This window comes from Lepeophtheirus salmonis, chromosome 14 (genome assembly GCF_016086655.4).
Source record: "Lepeophtheirus salmonis chromosome 14, UVic_Lsal_1.4, whole genome shotgun sequence".
NCBI lineage: Eukaryota > Metazoa > Arthropoda > Copepoda > Siphonostomatoida > Caligidae > Lepeophtheirus > Lepeophtheirus salmonis.
The window spans coordinates 43,775,570-43,797,901 of NC_052144.2; the positions used below are offsets into that span (position 1 = coordinate 43,775,570).

Consider the following 22,332-nt stretch of genomic DNA (forward strand, 5'->3'; position numbering starts at 1 on the left):
AACGTCGTGCCCTGTGTAGGAGTTTCAAAATCGTGTGAAGTCATAAGAGGGAGACTCCTTGGAGCGAGCGAGCGCTGATTGTATATTTTCCTTCTTGCTGCAGCTCTCTCTCTCTAGCTAAGAGCTCTCTTTCACCATGTGATGTCATTCAGATTGCGCACTCATGACGTCAGTTCATGGAGCTCAATGACAACAATGTTCTGGGAAGAGCTCGCAGAGCTTCAACTCCGTAAATGCACCGCTACTGAGAATGGAAATACTTCATGCTACACACTCATCGCATCTAGAGTTCATATTCAGGAAAATGATTCAGAGTCCGAATCTGAGGAGCAAAAACAGGAAAAGGAACGTATGCTTAAACTGAATCTTCCAACTTCCTTTGGATCTGCAGCTTACAACAACGAGGGTTTAGAGAATCCAAGACAGAAAAACCGAAAGAAACGATCTACAAAGAAAAAACAGTCTGACTTTACATCACAATTGAATGAATTAGACGAAGAGACGGAGCAAGAGGCGCGCTTTGCTGAACATTGGGACACTCACGGTTGGGATTTGATATACAAAGCTTGGAGTGAGAAATACGAAGACTTCGAAACTCAGGACAAGGCTGCGGCTCTAGATGAAAAGGTAGAACCGAGCGAAGAAGTGCTTAATACTGAGGACGAGCAAAAATGGAATCAATTGTGGAAGGAACACATTGAAGAAGTCCATGCAAATACCCGCTCTCTCTTTTTCCAAGAAATGGATTCCAAAGTCATTCAAGATTCTTCTATAGAAGAGTCCAAAACTCAATTAAACAGTAATGAAAATATACTACATACACAAGAAAACGATTCAAATGCTCGAAAAGAGTCTGACAAGTGTATAAACAACGTGCATTTAAAGAGGCCACATGATAAGGAAGATGAGGAGAAGGAAGAAGAAGATAAGGCCTCCATTAAAAAGGCTGCTCATGTCGTGCACCAGTTAGGCTACGACACCGATAAAGATACACTCATGGACTTTGATTCCGTTCAAATCAAGTACAAATGTAAAAATGCTATTGCAAAAAGTTTAAAGCTTCATATTCACGCTAACAAGCGTACTGTTCTTGAACCAGCTGGCGTTTCATCTTCTGAGGACTATTTTACAGCAGAGGAAGAGCCTCCTTCACGACAACAGAGTCCTCACAATACCTCAAACAAGAAAAAAAATAATAAAAAGGCTAACATTTCTAAATACTGGCATCAACGCTATAGACTATTCTCCAAATATGATATGGGAATTCGCTTGGATAATGAATCCTGGTTCTCAGTCACTCCAGAAAAAATAGCAAAACACATTGCGGAACGTTGTCGTTCAGATGTTATAGTAGATGCTTTTTGCGGAGTAGGAGGGAACGCAATTCAATTTGCCTTAACCTGTAATCATGTTATTGCTATTGATATTGATCCAAAAAAAATAGAATATGCTCGTCTTAATGCGTCCGTCTATAACGTGGAGGATCGAATTGAGTTCATTGTGGGGGATGCATTCAATGTTTTGCCTCAACTCAAAGGAATTGACGTTGTTTTTCTATCGCCACCATGGGGAGGCCCCAATTACTTCAAAGACAAAATATTTCGTCTTGAGAATATTCCATTGAATGGATTTAAAGTATACGAGCTTGCGGCTCAAATCACTCACCATATTGCTTATTTTTTACCTAGAAATACAAACCTTGATGAACTTACTCAATTGGCTGGACCGGATGGAAAAGTAGATGTTGAGCAAAACTTATTGAATGGGAAAATGAAAACGATGACAGCATACTATGGGGATCTCATCAATGTGGAAACTTGATCGGAATACCATTTTTTCATTCTACTTTTTATATTGCTTTAAATATAATTAATTTTCATATCGAGGGATTTTGACTTCTCAATAATGTATTAGAATAATAATGGCACAAGCTGAAATATCTAAAAGAGTTTTTACCAGGGATTTGCACATAAAAATTATAACTTTTGTACTTAGATTTTACTTCTAAATATTGAAATATATATTATATGTATATCAATTTCTTCTATTAAAAAAAATAACAGTTTCCCTGTTTGCTGATTCCCTTTGAAGAGGTTAATATTAAGGGTATTAAATATAGTTTAATGTAATCAATTACGATTTATAAAATATTAAAAAGGTATGAAAAAGTAAGTAGCAGCTAGGCCAGGGGACGGGAACCTTTTTGTCTGAGGGAGCCATGAACGCCACATATTTATAATATAATTACGTGAGCCAAACAATATGTTAACACTATGCAAGTAAATGTCTGCATTTCATGTAAGACCAACCAACAACACTCAGAATTCTTATTAATAAAGTGCATGCCGCATTCACTATTTATTCACTCAATAGGAAATCAGAACTATAACCAGGGTCGTCCGCAGAATTATATATATATTATTATTTTAATTTGCCGAATGACGAAATATTTTGTCACTATTTTCCCGTGAATTTTTATCTTTTTTTTAAATTCAATTATTGGGGGGGGTTAGCCCCTCCGGACGCCCTGATAAAGAGTTGTGCGAGGCTGAAGATACCAGCTATAAGCAGAGTTGCTACAATATTTTTGGACATTATTATTTTTTTATTGGAGATTTGTCTGCGAGCCAGGAGCAGTCATGAAGAGATCCTCTGGCTCGAGAGCCATGGGTTCCCGACCCCTAAATGAGTCCCTTAATATTTATTATTATGAAAGAAGATTTTTGAGTTTGAACTCTACAAAACCTCGATGATACAACTTCAACTTATCTTTTCCAGGGATTCAATCATACATCTTTAAATTTAAGATAGAAGGAATTTCCTAGAGATTCCCATGTTGGTGGGCTATGAAGTCATTTGAGTCGCTGGGATGAAGTTGAACACTTTGGAATGCCCCAAGGAATGGGGTTCTTTAAAGCAGCATTTGCGCTCTTGTTTCCATTCAGAAGATTTCTCGGATTTGACTGTTGTCTTTGTGGATAAACAGACGGGAAAATCCCTTCATACATTCAGAGCTCACAAATTGATTCTTTCTTCGGGATCCGAGTACCTCAAAAGTCTTATTTCTGAGGAAGGAGATGAGATCAACATTCAAGTGGACAACTCAAAAATTCCTGGGTCTCTCTGGAAGCGTATCCTCGGTTATCTTTATGATGGAATTATGACTTACACTATGGAAGAATTTCCTCGTATTTTAAAAGCCTCCAATGAACTTGAAATTGATATCCCGGATCCCTCTGTCGTGTGGAAATGTTTAAATTGCAAAGAAGGTTTTAGTGATACAGATTTGTTTGTATCTCATTCCAAAGTCTTTCATGGAGAAGACACTCTATTTGTTAAATGTGGAACTTGCTCACTCATCATCGAAGATTGGAATTCATTCTCTGAACATGATGATTGCTCAAAGAAAACAGCTCCTTCCCTTCCAGAAATCAAAAAAGAGGAGCCTTGGACGAACGAAGATCTTCTTTTCATACCTGAAATGTCCTTACAGGAGGGAGATATCCATGAGGATCCCCTTGCATTTCCCAATAAAGATCAGGACTCCATCAAAAGACATGTTTTCAAAAAAATCAAAAACAGCCACTAAACAATTAGCAAATCGTGTGCAGAAACCCAGGGTACACAGCATATCTTTTATCTGCTAATTAGTTCAATATATTTCAATTAAACCAATTTTGAATTGATTTATTTCAGAATGGAACTGGGCCAAATGTAAACAGCAAAATCTTTCTATGTAGTATCTGTGGAAGAACATTAACGGGTCTAACTGCTTACAATCGACATCAGGTAAAGTGACCATAAGGTTAAATATGATTACATCTATAGAAACTTATCACAACACCTAGGTTATTCATACTGGAGCACGGCCTTTTTCATGTAACACTTGTGGTAAAACATTTACTCAAAATCAAAGACTTACTGTGCATAAAAGGACGCATACGGGTGAGTTACACAAATATAAACTTTGATCACGTATTATGTAAATCCTTACAATGTCTCTTGGATTGTAGGTGAGCGGCCGTATATGTGTTCACTCTGTGGTAAAACATTCACTGAAAGTTGTAAATTAAAAAGACATGCTACGAGAGTGCATAAAGCAAACAAGGACGGTAGCACTCTCGTAGGATTCGTACCTAAAAATGGTGACTCAAGTGATAAAATTCCATCCCCGGATCCATTAATTGATAAATGGAATAATATGAACAAAAATCCATTACAACAACCCCATGCTCCTCCTCCTTCTATGATCCAGGATGCAATAAATTACTGTTCGATTATAAAAGAAGAATTTGCAGATAAATCACCAGATAGACATTCTATTAAAATAGGTGATTAGCAAGAATATATTAATTAAAAAGATGAAAAGGTATTTAGTGCGTTTAAAAGTTTTAGAAAATAATTTTTTATTTAATTTGAGGTGTACATACAAATTATATTTATATAAATTATATATCTACATAAATGTATTATATATCTGTTGTGTAAAAGTTGTACAATTTGCCATTTTTACGTCTCACAACCGCAACCATTTTAATTTCCAAGTATTAATGGATCTATCATTTTATTTTGGTCTATTAAAATTACTTATTTATTGAGTATTTACAAGTGATGGAACTGCTTACCATTGGATAATTATCTAATATGCCACAGTATGCTTATCATTGAGTAATTTTAATTAAAAAAAGTCAAACTCATTTTTATTATATCGACCATCTATGGAATATTCCATTTTTGCATTATCTTCATCACAAAGTCATCTGCAAATTATAATTCAAATCGAATTTTGGTACCTGTACAAAATTGTAACATGTATGCGTTATTATTATTTAATTCTATCTCTTTTTAAAATTGAGCTTAGATAATATGTCTCAAAAGTTATGATCACGATTTTTATTAAGTATGTTATTACTAATTTTTATGTTTTATTGTTTTGTATTTCAAGTACACTAAACTTTAAATATATAATTTTTTGTCCTATGAATGTATGCACTTTTGAACTTATTCTACTATTTTAGCAAATATGGACTTTACAACCTTTGATGGATGCATTATCGTATGGTATCAAAATATTTTTACTAATTAAAACAACTGAACAATATTTTTAACCAGTTCAAAAGATCAATTAAATTGTATACATACATTGTGGCAACGTTCATTCGTAGCAGTTATAAATGTCTCTATTTTGAACTTGGGAACAAACGAAGAGATTAGAAGAAATCATCTTTCTCACTTTCGAAGTCTTTGTCCATTTCATCATCATTGACATCAAACTCGTCGAAATCACTACTACTTAATTCTTCTTTTTCATCCTTAGACGACTCTGGTTCCAAACTATGGCCACCATCTATGATTTCCGCCATTTTTGATGCTGACAAGTGTAGAAAAGATTTTACATCTTCATGTGTCAAATCCACTAATTGTCCCCAGCAATGTTGCAAAATAGTTTCGGAGATAATCGTATGGGCTTCTTCAGAAGTTATTTTCTTCCCTCTGTCTTTATTTCTCACATGTAGTTCCCTCAGTTTACTTAGACACTCTGTGCTAAAATAAGGAGTAAATTCACATTTTTCTTTTGCCCATCCAGTATTAATTGCTAATGGATATGACATGTGGTGGGCTTTTGATGAATCATCCTGAAACTTTGATTTTTTAGGGTTTGCTAAACTTTCCTCTTTGGATGGACTATATTCAAACTCTTCTTGGATATAAGAAACCAATATATCTTGTGTAGCAAATTGTAACTCTACAGTTGTAATAATTAGACTATTTTTATGATCATATAAATGGTTGGAGGATATTTTTTCATATTTGTTACTACCTAAGGTTCCAAAAATTTCAACATAATCTTTGGACCAGTAGATTTCTCTCATTTCTCGTGGATTTATTCTTCTCACTTTAAATTTTTGATTTACAATGGGTCCGTTTAGATGAGAAGCATCAAGTAATAAAACAGTGGTTCCTTTGAGAGCCTCGCATAGTGAAAATGCTTTAAGGAGATCTTCTTCGCAGTTTAAGCTATTCTCTTGGTTCCAATAAGCTTTGAAAATGGAACTAAGCAAGTAAAAATGAGCGGAAAGCTCGCTGACACCAGGCCTAACATCTGTAAAGATCCATTTTTTAATTAGAGGCTCGCCATCTTCTCGTCGAGAGTCATTTAGATTAAAAATAAATGGAATAAGCTCAGGTTCAGAAAAACATGATGAATTGTCACTCTGAAAGATTATTTCTTTGACGGATGGGTGCCGACTTAGAATGTTTCTCGATATCATTTCTATCACAGCAGCAACTTGAACATTATCTTGAGTGTAGTAGTCTTTAAATACATAATCTATATGACGGCATTGGAAACCAGAGCTTCCATATTGAATTTCGATTGTACCTACAATACATATACCTTTATTGCTAAAGTATTCATCTGGAGGATTTTCTAATAGTTCAGGTTTACTATACTTCAAGGGAAACACTTTCTCCATGTGATCAATAAGAATTAAAACTTTTGATCCATGATCCGTTTCTGCCAATTCATTTTTGATTTTATCAACCGCATTAAATCGATGAAAGATTCTCAATCGATATCCCATGTACTCAACAAGAATTTGATTCATTTTCGGAATAGCTTCGTTAATCATAGATGATATTTCAAATTTGCAATCCTCTTTAACTATTTCAAGTACAGAAATAAGCATCTCCTTGACTCTGAAAGGGAAAAATGTAAAACACTCAGCACATCTCGAACATGATCGGTCAGCATGAATATGTCCACAAGACTCCCCGAGAGCAAATTGACAGCAATGTATAGCATCGATATCTCGGTGTTGAACATGACGATTTCCAAATTCCCACATTAGAAATCTACGAATTTTCTCCCAAGACGTTTCTATTTCACTGACTCCAATCATGGGATTTAGCTCATGGATTCGTCTTAACATTTTACAAAATATATTTCCTAAATGTTTAAATCGTAGAAAATAAGGAGACACCTCATTCTTGGTTTCATTTCCCTTTGTCATTGCCATTATTGTATCTCGAAAAGTTTGACGACCAATTCTATTTTCAGCCGTTACGAGTGAGCAATATTGTGTTTGTAACATTTCTATTGACTTTTTACTACGGCCATACTGAGGGATATGTTTGAATATATATCCAGATACTTGAATATTCCTCGTTCCCGAACCAGGCTTTAGTGGTTCTCTTTCTTGAATAAATGAAATTACATTAGCAATTCGACTTGAATCAATTCGCGAGGAATAATCTTGCTTAGGTATATCTGCCCCGTTGATCAAGCAATTGAATGTTTTATGAAGATTAGTAAATTTTTGTGTTCCCATGAGACGAGACTTGGCTTGAACTTTGGATTTTATTTCCCCATCTAAATACTCAAATTCCTCATTCAGATATTTAACACAAGAATTTCGTGTAAATGATGATGCCATAAGGCACTGAGCAATGACACGTGAAGTCTTGTTTCCAAAAAAGCTTAATTTAACCAAATTACTCGTTATTTTACGAAGACTCTTTTTGCAACAATCATCTGATTTATTGGAGCTCATGTCCTCCAATAATGAAGGATCCGTTGGGCAGATGAGATTTTTGATGCCATTTGATATCCTCTTGTAAGCAAGTTTGGCTCTTCCAAAACTTCTTCCCTTTTTATCAATGGAGCTTGAAGTAAAACCTTTTTTAGGAAAATCTTCGAGAAAAGTTTTATTTTTAAGACCAAGGATACTCGCAATTCGAGTCATTTTATTTTTACAGTTGGAAGGATTAAATTGATAGTCTCCATCCTCAAAAATGGAGTTGTTCTTTATCCTAAAGGACGTACTTTCTTCTTTTGAAACTTGTGGACTTGTTTTCTTTAATTTTTTCCGCCAATTTATATGATTTCCCTCGGAAGAGCAGGTGGATGGGGGATCACAAAGTCTACAAACACCACAGTGCTGACAGACACCCTTTTTGGCTTTTTTGTGAGATGGGCACACTCCTCCTACATTTGTATTTTTAAGTTTCTTTGCATCATTTTTGTTAATTATAGATGAGTCTAATGAGCTCAATGACTTCTTTCTTTTCCTAGAACAAGTATCCTTTGTACCATCCGCCTCATCAAAATTATGATGGCAAGACGATGATGCAGTTTTATCCAAACATACCAACTCTTCATCCATAATTTTTAGATTCTAACACCTATGTATAAAAGCCATACGCCAAGTGTAGTTAATCAAAGTACAATTTTTGCTTGAACACCAGTTAATATATAGTTGAGTTGTGGTACTTGGAAGTACAATTATTTAAGTGTTCGAAATAGTCGAAAGAAAGGATATTTTGTAGTCGATCTGTGCAAAGAACAGACGTAGACTTGAATGACATACCCTCAAAAATGCGCTACTCATCAACTTTGAACTTATGGTGATGGAATGAATGAATGCGATACTTGAAGAATTTAAAAAATGACTTTGCTTTTACTGGGATTTTCGCTGCTTCAGGACTTTATTGTGTTCATTCAATATTCATTTCTGTTTATAGCACGCCTCTTCTGCCGGATTTCCTATTTTTTTATATACAACATGTGTAGATAAATTTCCCCGATGATGAAATATGTCTCACCCAACCTCGTCATATTTTCGTTTAATTTTGATGAATGATCGAATAAAGGAGAAAGATGCTGAAAAACCTTTACTCCAAAGTCGGTGTCTGGAAGAATAGATCTGAATTAACTTCATATTTGGCCAACTCCTGTGTTCTCTATCGTGATCATGGCCTTCTCGTTATCAACAAACCCTTCAATCTTGGGATTTCACCATCGACCCAAAATGAATTTTCCCTACCAGAAATCATTCCGGAACTCAAGGATATTCTTCAACTTCCGTATTTAGATTATATTTCATCTCCAGAAAGGTTAATATTTATCTGTCTTCCTAGAATTTTAATATTTCATATTTAATATTTCATAAATGATCCTTTATAGGTTTTCAACGGGTCTTCTCATTCTTGGAACAACGCCTGAAAGCAAAAACTTGGTTAAAAGGGCTAAAAATCGATCTAAGTCATACAAATTATTACATCAGTCCTATTTGACGCTCACAGATGGATTTCCCCGCATTAATAACAAATTTGAAACAATAGATTCCTATAAATATGCATATTCTGGAACAAAATCCGTGGAGCCTGTTCTCACACGAAATCTCTATTCAAAGACTAAGTTAAAGTCATCTAAAAGTTTATTAAGATATTATCTATTTACTGAGACTCTAGTCAAGTCTTCTTTTGGACAGTCTGCATTAGTTTGTGTATCTCCTTCGAGTATTGAGAATCATTTCATACAACTTTACATGTCGGATTTATTAAGTCCCGTTTTAGGAGATTTCCTTTACAGTTATAGAGTGAACTCTATTAATGGCTATCCCACAAAAGTATCTCATACCTCATCACCACCGAATAAAGTTCAAAAGTTGAGTCCATGGATTCTCAACGCCCTTGGCTTCAATCCCGGTGAAGAATATATTTTACCCAAACATATACACAAATATCGTATCATTCTAAAGCAATTCATTAGTGGGAAAGATGACCTTGTTTTGGTAGCACCTCCTCCAGATTATTTCATGGAGACATGCAATGCATTAAAAGTTTCATTCGACAACATCAAATTACCTATTAGAGAGCATTATATTGAGCCAAAATCCAAGGAAATTGAGCCGTTGACTCACGGACAAACGAATTAATTTATTTGCAATAGCTTTGATTATTACGTTAGAGAAAATAATTCTTCCTAAAAGTCTATTGTAATGTATCATCGTCAAGAATTCATAATGAATTCGTAGATTGATAATTATCCAGCCTTATAAATGTAATACATACCAATTTGATCATTCATATGCATAGTTAATGGGTAGTTTTTGAAATTTCTCAATATTTAAGAGACTCTGAATTGATAAAAATATTTTTAAGTATGTATTTACGACTTTTATTGTAATGGAAGACACAGTTGAAATAGTAATTGAAGTGGTGCAATTAAAAAAAATATCTACTATATCTTTTAAAATATAAGTGATGCAAGAAGGATGATGAAAGTATATCCGTCTTTCTTTTTTTTTCTTCTTCCGAAAATAAGTTATTTATGTAGATAAATATTACAAAAAAGTAATTGGGCTGTAAATCCATTTTATTTTGGAGCAAATATTTGATTTACACAAGGATGATGATGATGTAATCCTTCAGTTTGAATATGAAATATAATTTCAATTTATGGTAGATGCATGCCTAACAGTACTTGATTCACTCAATATTAGTCAGTCTATAAAATCGTTAAATCATTCGTGAATTGTTATTTTTCAACATAATAATAAAAAATAATTAGACATGAAGATTTATGTGAGGGGCAATTCAACTGTAATTACATTCAGCATTGGGAGTACAAAATAATATGTCTTCTCCATTTATAAATAAATGGATATTCATAATTATTTTTTTATTATTGGCACTCTAAATAAGAATTTATATAAAACCTACACGTTAAACGTTAATCGTTTTTTTATTCATAGAACTCATACTAATATTCTTATTATTTAAAAAAAACAAAAAAACACTACCAATCATTTTTGAAAGATTCTATTGATGGTCTTTAAGAGAGCATGTCTTATTTATCCTCTTTCGTTAATAATGCCATTTCAAATCAGTCAAAATGGCAATCGTATTTACATCAAACTCTTTCAATGTAGCAGGGAAATAGATTAACATTTTATATTACATAGATGGATATCAAACAACCTTCAAGTAAAAACTTGATTAGATCTTTATGTAACTTACCTCTTAAGAATATAATATACAAATTATCAATATATATTTATTGTCAATCGATAAGAAAATACGTATGAATCAACCTTAGGATAAAGAGATGATTAAATTCTAGATTAATAATAACTACATACTGTATTAAATTATACAATCGTTTGAGTATTATATCTCATGAATATGGGCTGGCATATTAGGAAATGAATGGTCTAAGAAGTGAGTTTTCATTATGAATTCACCTATCTGTGTTGGGGCATCATCTAACATCTTCCATCCCCCTAACAAGATGGTTCTTCATATAAATGTCTAGAATTAATTATAAGTGAACAAGTTTTCGACCTTATTATTTAATAGATCGTTTATGTAAGAGGAGAGAAGGTGTTATGACCATTTGTTAGTTATTAACCTAATAAATAACCGCATTAATTAAATAATATATAATAGATGCGGTCTTTCCGACAAAAAATATCTTATATGTATGTTGTGTACAAGTTAGAACTTGTATAAGCAAATTGTACAAGTTGCATCCAAAAAATGAGATTACTAGTTTTAAAAGAAAGATTTACAGTATTTGGGATGAAAAGTATCCAATAATTGTATATTCCAATGATGATCGACATATTAATGGTGTAATTTTTGACTATTTTAATAAAAAATACTAATATACAAGAATTTTGTGGCACACGTTAAAGTTCAAATGCCCACTGTTATATTACTCATAAGTACATAGTAACCATGTTGTGTTAATATAGCATGGTTCAAGTAAATTCGGACCATCTTGAACTACATTCCGAACTACAAGGAAAGCATTTAACTCGGTTATTTCAATTTTAAAGTGAGAGGTTGAGCCTTAGTCCAAGCTAGTTGCGCAACTTTTAATTCAAAAGAAGTATTTACGATGTAGGAGACTCGGAGGAACACCATCATCGAATTTGTTTGCGCGGGACACAGCCCAGCGTACATCAAGAATATGCTCGGATATCCAAAGATTCTACAACTACTGGAAGAAGGAAAGGGCATATAAGAGAAAACCTCACAAGTTCCAGAGTGATAAAAAACGCACTCATATTCCTCGTAGCCCTGAAACGTTCCTTGAAGTCATTTGCTGGGAATCCAATTAACTTTCTTGCTAAAAAGCGCCATATAAGCAGTCTCAAGGGCCATAAACACTTACTTGAGGATGAAGTCATACCACTTCTACAAAATACATACCCTTTTAGCCAAAATGAAGGCCACCCGGGCTGCGACGGAAGAAAATTGTTGAACGATTTGAAGTCCCAAGGTAACTGAATCCCCTTTTTTTCGGATAAGTAACAATGGACTGTCTTTAAAACCAAGTTCCCAGCCAGCATCATGCCCCTTGAGATGATTGGGAGCAACGGCAGTGTCATGCCTCTCATGTTATTTGAGCCAAAGGAGAGGGTGGTTGACGACAAGTACTGTGAACTCCTGTCTTACAATGTGATACCTTGGATGAAAGCTGAGGCCAATGTTGTGGAGTTCCTGTTTCAAAAAGACTCGGTCCCCTCTCACAGGGCTTGCAAGACCCAAAAATTGTTTAAAGAAGAGAATGTGTCATTTTTACACCCCCACATCTATCCGTCCAACTCCTATATGAACCCCATGGATTACTTCTTTTAGGGGAGTTAGAAAGGAAGTTCTCAGCCAATTCACATAATAATATCTACTCTTTGAAGGACTCCATCATCAAATATTGGAAAAAAGTATCCTCCACTGAGGTGTTCAAAGCCTGCAAATCCTTTAGGCATTGTATCAAGCGAATGATTGGCGAAAATGGCAAACACATTCAATGAGTTTTTCTCTTGTATTATTAGAACATGTAAATAAAATTCCAAACCTCTACTTACTTCCCTTATTGATCAGGATGCAGTTAAAGGTCGTCCGGATTTACCTGAACGGCCCTCTTGATAACAATAATTGATATTTGATGGTATCGATTAAAGGACTCAAGGGAAAGAGTGTACAATTAGTAGAAGAAGAGTTTTTTTCCCTTCTCTTTGCTCATTGGCTTAAAATTGTCAGCTGCCATAAAGTCTGGTTTAAAGGTCTTGAAGACAATTTATGTACTAGTTTGTGAGCTTAATTTAATTATTTATCATAATTAGCCAATACTAATCAATTGCAATATATATTTTTCACAATCGTAAACTATAGTACAGTGTATTGTAATAATAGATCAACTTCGACTAAAAAGTTTCCTGGCTTATCTCCAAAGAAAATGTTTCATTTTCCAAAAGGCATCAATCGAAAGAAGTTGTAGATCAATGCCATCAAACGTGCGAAGGACTCCCACCAAAAAATCAAGAGTTTACCAAGTAATATAATCAACTATTTTTCACCATGTGAGTTATTTGAAAATTATATTAATGGGTGTTTTATAAGGATGTCACTGGGATCCATCTTCTAATTATTTATACTTAAATTATTTGCTTTAGGGTCACTTTGAAGAATCAATGTTTCCCGCAGAAGTCTCCAAAAGGACTGTGGTGTTTGGTACATAATGCAATTCCTACTTTATTTGAACATTCTAAGATAAAAAACAACGAAAACGCCCGTTTAACCGAAAAAAAAGAAGAAGGTGGAAGTATTTGCAAAAACATGTCTTGATTATTGGACACATATAATTATAATTAAGTATATAGTTTCCTAAAAATATGATTTAATTTTATAGTCTAAAATTCATATAAGTATTTGATATTAAAAAAGTAAATTCTGTTCTTTTTTAATTTTACAATTATTTAAAAAAATTAAATTTTTATTGAATTCTTTAATAGAAATAAAATATCAGTCGGTGCAATAGCTGTAGATGAAGACCTTATTTCTTTCTCTTATAGATCTGATGTTGTTGTAGATGTTTTGTCTGTCCGCTCTTTCCCTCAGTATTTACCTTTAGTAAATAGAATGACCAATGTTGTAATTAATAATGTATTTGAAGACAAATAAATTGAATCTTATACTGACATCGTAACTTGGATACATGATGTATATATAATATATCCAACTGTCTCATTAAAATTCCATTAATGGAAATTTTTTGACCTGGGAATTATTGGATTAAATATTTTCGTCATATTTTTTTTTATACGTATACTTTTCTTAATTATGTGTATAAATTTTGTCTGTCATAAAAAGAAGGAGATAATCTTTCAGGGCCATAGTCGCCAGGGGCAATTGCCCCCCCCCCCACTCATCCACCCACTTGTCTAAGCAATATTTCTTAAGTTAGGAATTAACAATAATAAATATCTCCTGAATGAGCTATGGATTTTATCCTATTTCTAATTATTTAACTTTCACTTGCATCAAGCCCATTTTTCTCAATTTTGAAAAGTCAACAAAAAATCCAAAAATTAAATATCTTGGAATTTTTTTCCCAGAGTCCAAAGTTATTCATAGAAAAATATTTTTTGTGGAAGTTTTAAAAAAAAAAAAGTTAATTAAAAATATTAAATTTGATTAATAATTATGTATTCACATGTTAGTTGCCGAACAGAAACGGATATAATCTTTATACAGTCTGTATCGATTGCCCATATCTCCAATTCATCAGTATAAAAGGATCAAAATAATATAATTTTAATTAATTATATTTAATTGAGCCGGGAGTTAATAAACTTGCATGTTTAATTTAAACACTGAGTTGAATGGATTTCGAATTAAAAATATTCCACCATTAATGTTACGTTGATAATGTAATTAATTCATTAGCATGATCAAGATTCTTATGTTTGGTGTTGAAATGGAACCAATTGTAAACATCAGGCAGACTGTATTAATTTCCTAAGCGTACATTTAGGACCTTAAAAGGATCCAAATAATGTAATTTTGAGTAATTGGGTACATCGTTTCCATGAAGTAATAATTATGACTGATGAGGGAAGCGGGAGTCTTGAGAGTCACATGTATCTACTCACAGAGTCGGATTTATTTGGAACATAGAGCATATATATATTTATCTATGATTTGGAATCGCAAATTTTAAAATAGCTGCAAATTCGGAGACAGGATCTCTAAATATTATAAATCCAACTTCAAAAAACTATACTAATCATACTCTAGAAATTAAATTAAAATTATTATTCCCTAAAATTATAAATCAACATAAATAATTTCATTAAAACCACACACATCTAAGAATAAATTATTCTTAATTTATAGTTAGGAATAATATTTCATATAAATCAATTATTTGAATGAAACTTGCTAGATAATGATCTTGTACTAACGTTAACTGAATTTGATATTTTATTTTAAAGGATAATTACATCAGTTTAAATAATTAATTAAATAATTTTTGAACATTTACGTTAGAAAACCATTTAACATTTATCTACTTTGATTTTAAATTGTAAACAAGTTTTTGGTATTTCAAATATTATTCCAAAATGGAAGAGCTGACTAAAGTACCACGTGATGTTTAGATTAAATTACCACTACGACAATTATTATAGCTTTATAATTGTACAAAGTTTACCAAGTGGAATTTATCATCAAAAATGATGTTTTTCACCCGAACAGGCTGCATGATTGGAGCTTGTGCTCCTCCTGGTAGAAGTTTTCATTAGCATAGAGGTATATTGAGATTTATGTGGTTATTCAATCGATAATAGTCGTAAATCGTGATCTTTTATTTTAGCTATCTCCATCACTATGAGTCAAAGTTTACTAGGTTTTGATTATTGGGACATTAAAGATGGGATGGAGACAATCAATTGGGGAAAACGGGGAAATACTTTACTCTTGACGATTGGGATGAGTTTATTCAATGTGATTCAAACTGGTGATTGTATAGAGATTCCTAGGAAGACTATCAGCGATTGGTGTATACTTGTTGGACCAAATTTTTATTTAAAAAAAAAATCTGATAAGAAATTGGATGACAAAAATAAACAACAGGTCGTGCACATCAATGGAAATTATCCTCTTGCCTTTGCGTCCTCCAATGGAAAATCCAAAGTAGCACAATTGGACTTTTTATAGATGTGGTAAAAGACTCAAAATTTAGTATAAATAACGATTTTGATATGGAGATTAAATCTAGACCTATTGATGATATACTAATTGTCCTTGGCAATGAACTGATTCAATCAAGCAGGATATACACATATAATTATGTACAATTGTGAGGATTTTGTAAAATACGTCAGAAAGGGATGTAAAGCCAGTGAACAGATTCATCCAGTAATTTCAACTGCAACAACTGTAGGAAATTTGTAACATTAGTTGACATCGTCATTAAAAATACATGACAATAATGTAATGGTCTACTTAACAATAGGTCGATTTTTGGAGGAGCAATGGACAAAGTAAAGCTCATTACCCTATGGACCCTTCTCAATTTCCAGTATCGTTTGTCGTTGAGTCTTTTAATCATTTTGTAATGGAGTATTGGGCTAAAAGACAAAATAAAACTATGAAATCATACTCCACAAAATGCAAGAAAAACGATACAGACAATATGGAAGGGCCCATAGGTGAATAAGGTATACTTTACCCGTGGTTTCACCAAAAATCGATCTAATATTTTGTACATATTTTGTGAAATTTTTTAACAATTCTCACCTGTATTAACCATATTAAATTTCAATATAAAAAAGCTATAAATATTAATATATTATGTATATTTTTTATTAAAGTTCTCTAATATCTTCAAATATTTCAATTACGAATGAGGAAATACTTAAAAAAGGTGTATTTTAGATTTCAGTTCATATACAGGGGTGGCCAGGGAATTATTGTAAATTTTCTCATTAATATAGGGGTTAATATTTAATATTAATATATATTTTTGATATTGATACAATTCACGTGCATTTTCAGTATATGTTAAATATTCGAATTAAATCTAAATCCTGGTATTTTAAAATGAATTGTGTTTGTTTTTAGTAATAAGCGCTCCCAAAGACTCATCCCAACATATAATTATATTTTCTCAAATTCTTATCATTATCCTTTCATTCTTGTGGACAGAACACATGAATTGATATAAGTATTGAGTAGTTTACCTGTAAACCTGCTCATGAAAAACAGAAAATAACCCTGAGGATTTCTTCTATATTATTAGAGCAAAATTTGTCTTTCAGCCGACCCTTCATTACTCGTTGATATGCAGTTAGTATACCTACTTATAATTAGATATGGGGTTTGTGTAAGGTTTGAGCTAAACATATGGTAATTCTGAATTAAGACGATTGTTTACATCAGTTGCCTGTTATATGATTTTTGGGGAAGGGAATGAGTTACTGGAATAGAGAAAATAACCTTCTACATTGAAAATCGTATTGGCTCCGGGAAAATATAGTAATTATATATTATATAAATTCATATATTTTATTATGTATTTTTAAATCAATTTACATCAAAGGTAGGCGGCAATTCCTCTGTTAGAGGGAGATGATAACTAGTGATGAAAATCCTGTATACAATGTGTATGTTAAAACAAAAATGATCATGGTAACCCTGACAATTTGAAGAATGTTTCTGAGGAAAGAAATAATAATGCTCAAGACTAGATCAGCTACAATCAGCCTTGACGAGAGAGGAAGGAGAAAAAGAAATAAACAAGGACATTTGCTAGAATTACTTCAATGTCGATTCCCAATTCTACTCTGAGTACAACAAGGACTTACAATTACAACTCCGCAACAAATCCTCAGTGTTATGCTCTATCTTTTATGAGCACACAGGAATGGAGGGAAAGATAGAAAAACTCAGAGATTTACATATTATTTACTATTTATGCATATTTATATATAACTAGTAACTACATAGTCTAAGGCAAAAATGAAGGAGAGGGGATAACTACCGAGTGGTCATTAAAATCTGAACACTTTGAATGTATAACTTCAACAAAATTTATAATTTATTAATTAACTATAGAATTTCAACAAAATTAATACTATAAATAGATGTGTATCTGAGCTCTCTTAACCATCAATATAGCCGCCCTTAGTGGCAAATATGGCTTCTCAGAGGCAGCGGAAGGCCTGGGAGCCACTACGGATGTAGTCCTTTGGCATGTGCAGGACCTCTGTGTTTGGATCACGGACACTGCAGGCCTTCCCCTCGACATGCATTAAAAATATGTAGTCAAAGTCGTATGCCTCAGGACTTTAGGAGGCAAAAAGAGTTCAAAAGACTCGTACAAGACTCTTTTAAAAGAGTCTTGCAACTGAGGAGATGGGATTCTTTCATTGCTGGTGTCAAAAATAGCCTCTTTACCCTCACAATGATGATCTTTCCACCCACTTTTTTCATAAGTCTCTGGACAGTCTTGTGTGAAACCCCGAGAACTCTTGCATGGGCCCCCTTGGACTTGAAGCGATTGACCTGATTTGTTTTTTTTTACTCCTCCAAGTCCAGCTAGCCCTTTTTGACGACAGAGCCCTTCTTCCTCTCAAACGTTTCGGACTTGTTGACGGCATAGACGGTGTTCCTGAAGACACCCAACTGTGAACCACCGAGACTCTTGCATGAGTCTCATAGACTTGAGGGGATTGGCCTGGGCTGTTTTCTCTAACTCCTTGGGATCCAGTTTGCCATTTTTGACAGAACATTTCTTCCTCTCCAATGTATCAGACTTGTTGATGGCGAAGACGGTAGTCCTGGAGACGCCCAATTGCTTGGAGTGCACGATTGGAAATTTGTCTATCACGTTCAAGTGTTATTTTCTTGACATGTCCATAACCTAGAGAGCTCAGGCTTGACCTGTTTTGTAACCAATTGTTTATGCTTTAATATATCGAAATATGAATTAATTTTAATCTCTCAACTTTCATGAATTATTGAATTAGTAATGTTCAGAGTTCACTTGAACACCCGGTACTTTTAGTAGGCTATAGTATGTACAATATGTGTATTGTGTATCTACGCCTTAGAACATAATATCTATGATAGGAACAAAATGCTTACTTTTACGAGAAATGTAAGTATGTGTGTATATATGTAGGTGAAATAGGGGGAAATTCTTTTGACTTTTATTCAGAAAACCTCATGTTGAGGAAATGTCAAAAACAAGAGTCAAGAAAAATCCACTCTCTTCCTTCATATATTATTTGCTGTTCATCAATTAATAATAAAGATTCAAACGTATTAAATAATAATACATTAAAATTTGAAACATATACATATAATATGAATCAATATTTTCCCAAGTTATAATTTCAAATATTTGATTAATGCTTGATATATAATCTTTTCATCCTTGAAGAAAGAAAATTGGACTCATCAAAAAAATCATAAACTATACATAAAATGTTGTTTTTTGAATGATACATTTGCTTCTGCATTGTTGTTGTAATTTAAAAAAAAACAGCAATTTTTTAAAGCTGCAAATTATAATTAATTAACCTTCCTTGTTATACATATATTTATTAGACGTAATAGCTTCCTAGTTCTTATACATTTAAGAAAGCTAAAAAGGCAATGTCCGGATCTACTGTATTCAATAAAATAGAGCAAGTTGCTACATTGATTGTATCACGCAACCTTTTATACCAAAAAAAAACCCCACGAAAACAGGCCAAAATCAATAAGTAGTTAGGGGTGTCCGCAGGGGTGCCTCCCTTTAATTTTTAAAATATTTTTTAACCCTAAAATTTCTCATAAATATAATCGTTCATTTTTTTTTTTCATAAAATTTAATTTGTTGTGAAGTTTCGAAATTACTTTCCAGAAAATTCAATTTTTTGTGAATGGTTATTAATTTTTGAAATTATTTTCCAAAAATGTCAATTTTTTTTGACTAACAAAAATGTCAATTTTTTTTATGAATTGCTTTAGATTTTTAAAATTTTATGCCGAAAAAAAGAAGGTAAAACTAAATTTGAACTTTAATTTTTAAAATACTTTTTTAACAGCTGGTGATTTTTGAATTTTTTACCAAAAAAAAATTCAATTTTGGAATTATTTTCGAAAAAGATTAATTTTCCAAATTTTTCGTGAATAGCTATGAATTTTTGAAATTATTTTCCAAAAATTTCAATTTTTTTTTTAATATCTTTAGATTTTAAAAATTTTTTCCCAAAAAATACAAAAGTTTTTGAAATATTTTTTTAACAGCTGGTGATTTTTGAAAATTAATTTTGGAGTTATTTCCGAAAAAATTAATTTTCGAAATTTTTTTTTGAATAGCTATGAATTTTTGAAATTTTTGGTTTTTTTTACAAAAAAAAATCCAAAAACCGTGCACCCTGTGGACGTCCCTATTGGTTAAAAACTTTTTCCCTTCCCAAATATAGAATTGTTATTGTGTAATAGTTGAAAATTGTTCCAGTTTCTCAAAGCTCAGGAGACTAAATGAGGGCTTGAGCTATAAATAAATAAAAAACTATAATGTAAGCATTCTATCCTGATTCAACTATTCTGCAATGAGCGTTCAAAAAAATGGAAGGACAGACTCCACAACGTCCAAGGACATGGTTCCAGATTGATTTTTTGTTCTGAAGACATGTCTCACTAAAGCTGAGAAATAGTCTGTATATTCCTTTGCTCGAATTTTTGTTGGCCCCGAGTTTAGAAAATTTAGAACCTTCTTTGCTTTTTCCAACCGTCTCAGCTTGCTCTGTTCAATTGTTCACAGTTTAAAAGGAGCTAATTCTAATTCAACTATTCCACGTTCAAAACCATTGGCGCCAGAACCAGAGGGGTCATTGTTAGTGTTGTGTCCGTCTTTATTTAAGTTCCACTTGTCGGTCCTTAAAGAATGTAAAATCGATCCCACGTGACGTCAATGGGGTGTTTTCCTTTTTTAAATTATTCTGTTAAATAATAAAATAAATTATGTAATGAAGTAAGAATATAATATGTTCGTATCATATTGTATTATAATGAAAAATATAATATTTTTTTTTTCCTCCATGCAATTACGTACAATAATCTTAATACATATCTCATATAGATTATTTGGCTCAATAAACCATGGATATTTTTATCAAAAATTCAGAGGACCGACAGTTCCAAAAAAAAATAAGTTTGTAGTATACACTCATCCTTTTACAACCCTTATCCTATGATCCGATGTGACCAATAATGAAGAAGATATACTTATTTAAATAAAAGTGCCGGGAAATACGAAATTACTTTTCCCTCCAATGAATAATTTTAAAGATTGCAAGAAAAGAAGGTTGAAGTAATGTCTCAGGATCAGCTAGAATCTTTTTTCTATGTTGTATCTGTGGCTCTCTGCTGTCTTCCGTTTGAAGACCGGTTTGCCTCTCATGTACCTAGCCACTCTAAGATGACTCAGACATCAGTTACCTCAGAGACACCCCCAGCTCCTTCGTGTGTGAAGATTACGTTGAAAGATAACTCTTTCTTTTTGGTCCAACTAAAATACGATTTTCATAAATTTTTATGTAGTAAATAGACATTAGATCTCAAAATCTCCTGCAATCATAAGTTCAAAAACTTGAAACCCCTGTGTTCAAGCTCAAACTAATTATCAGGCTACACTGGATGATAATGCACGAAACCTCGTAATAACATGCTCTCTAAGACAGTGCTTTCCAAACGTCTTTTTGCCCAAGGCACTCCAAGAGACAAATATAAATTTCTCGACACACTTATGTTAATTAAGTCTATTTTATTTATAATAAAAGTTCCGGGAAATGCAAATTTATTTTCCCTAATGAATAATTTTCAAAGATTACAAGAAGAAGGTTAGTAATGTACAACAGAAAAACTTTAAAAACTCTTGTCAATCAATAAAATATTTAACGGTTAAAACATTGAATTAATCATTTTATGGATTTTTTTAATATTTTAAATATAATTTTAGATCTTTAAGTTTTATGCGTTCTTGGGCCTTTTTTCTCTTCATTTTTTAATATAAACTTCAGTCAATTAAATGCAATTATAAAGAGTTGTCAAATTCAAATACTTCTATACATGCGAAAAAATGAGCACACTCATTTTTAATTGAGCTGGATCGGCAGCACGTTCAGGATTTTTTGAGCGGAATAATGCTCTACCTATATCTATGATGACTACATTTGGTAAGGATTGCTCAATGGGACGGCTTTTGCGTCCGATTTAGACTTGTCCTTACGATTTATGGCGAAACCAGATGGGACGTTGCAATTTTAACACTGCTAAATCCATAAATAGCAAATATGAGAATATTGGGATTGGAGGATTTTTCCACAAATAAGAGATATAATCCCTCAATATTCAATGGTCACTGCATAGATGAGACGTGTTATTGTTTGTTGAATTCAACAACATATTTTGCTTTATCAAATCAATTATTATCGGAAGTTTACCCAGAAGGAGTCTCATTTGGATATGAACAAACACCGATCATTAAGATTTATCTCCCCTTCCATAAAACCTAAGAAACAGGAAACGAATATTAAACATTGTTAATTTTTTGTTTTCTTATTTACCTTCAGGGGCGTTCGCAGGTATATATATATATGTATTTTTTTTAGGTTGTTGGATTTAAAAAATGATTCAAAAATGTTAAATTTTTTTTTTTAAATTTGGAATATTGAACTTTTTGAAATTTTTTTTCAAAAATCCACC

The 22,332-nt window shown here is 32.7% G+C and overlaps 3 protein-coding genes and 1 pseudogene across 3 annotated transcripts; all 4 read left to right on the top strand.

Annotated features, from left to right (window-relative positions):
- The first annotated feature begins 141 nt into the window (after positions 1 to 141).
- Positions 142 to 2,038, top strand: Tgs1 (Trimethylguanosine synthase 1). The gene has a single exon (XM_040724855.2). The coding sequence runs from the start codon at positions 142 to 144 to the stop codon at positions 1,819 to 1,821; it is 1,680 nt and encodes a 559-aa protein (XP_040580789.1). The 3' UTR covers positions 1,822 to 2,038.
- Positions 2,039 to 2,539: 501 nt separating this feature from the next.
- On the top strand, positions 2,540 to 4,984 carry LOC121128973 (uncharacterized). The gene is made up of 4 exons (XM_040724596.2): positions 2,540 to 3,620; positions 3,697 to 3,789; positions 3,849 to 3,945; positions 4,014 to 4,984. The coding sequence occupies exons 1-4, from the start codon at positions 3,315 to 3,317 to the stop codon at positions 4,337 to 4,339; spliced, it is 822 nt and encodes a 273-aa protein (XP_040580530.1). The 5' UTR covers positions 2,540 to 3,314; the 3' UTR covers positions 4,340 to 4,984.
- Positions 4,985 to 8,571: 3,587 nt separating this feature from the next.
- LOC121128972 (mitochondrial mRNA pseudouridine synthase RPUSD3) lies at positions 8,572 to 9,951 on the top strand. Its single transcript, XM_040724595.2, has 2 exons — positions 8,572 to 8,895; positions 8,966 to 9,951. The coding sequence occupies exons 1-2, from the start codon at positions 8,660 to 8,662 to the stop codon at positions 9,717 to 9,719; spliced, it is 990 nt and encodes a 329-aa protein (XP_040580529.1). The 5' UTR covers positions 8,572 to 8,659; the 3' UTR covers positions 9,720 to 9,951.
- A 5,498-nt stretch (positions 9,952 to 15,449) lies between these two features.
- Positions 15,450 to 16,563, top strand: LOC121129643 (phospholipase A and acyltransferase 4-like; annotated as a pseudogene).
- The last annotated feature ends 5,769 nt before the right edge of the window (positions 16,564 to 22,332 follow it).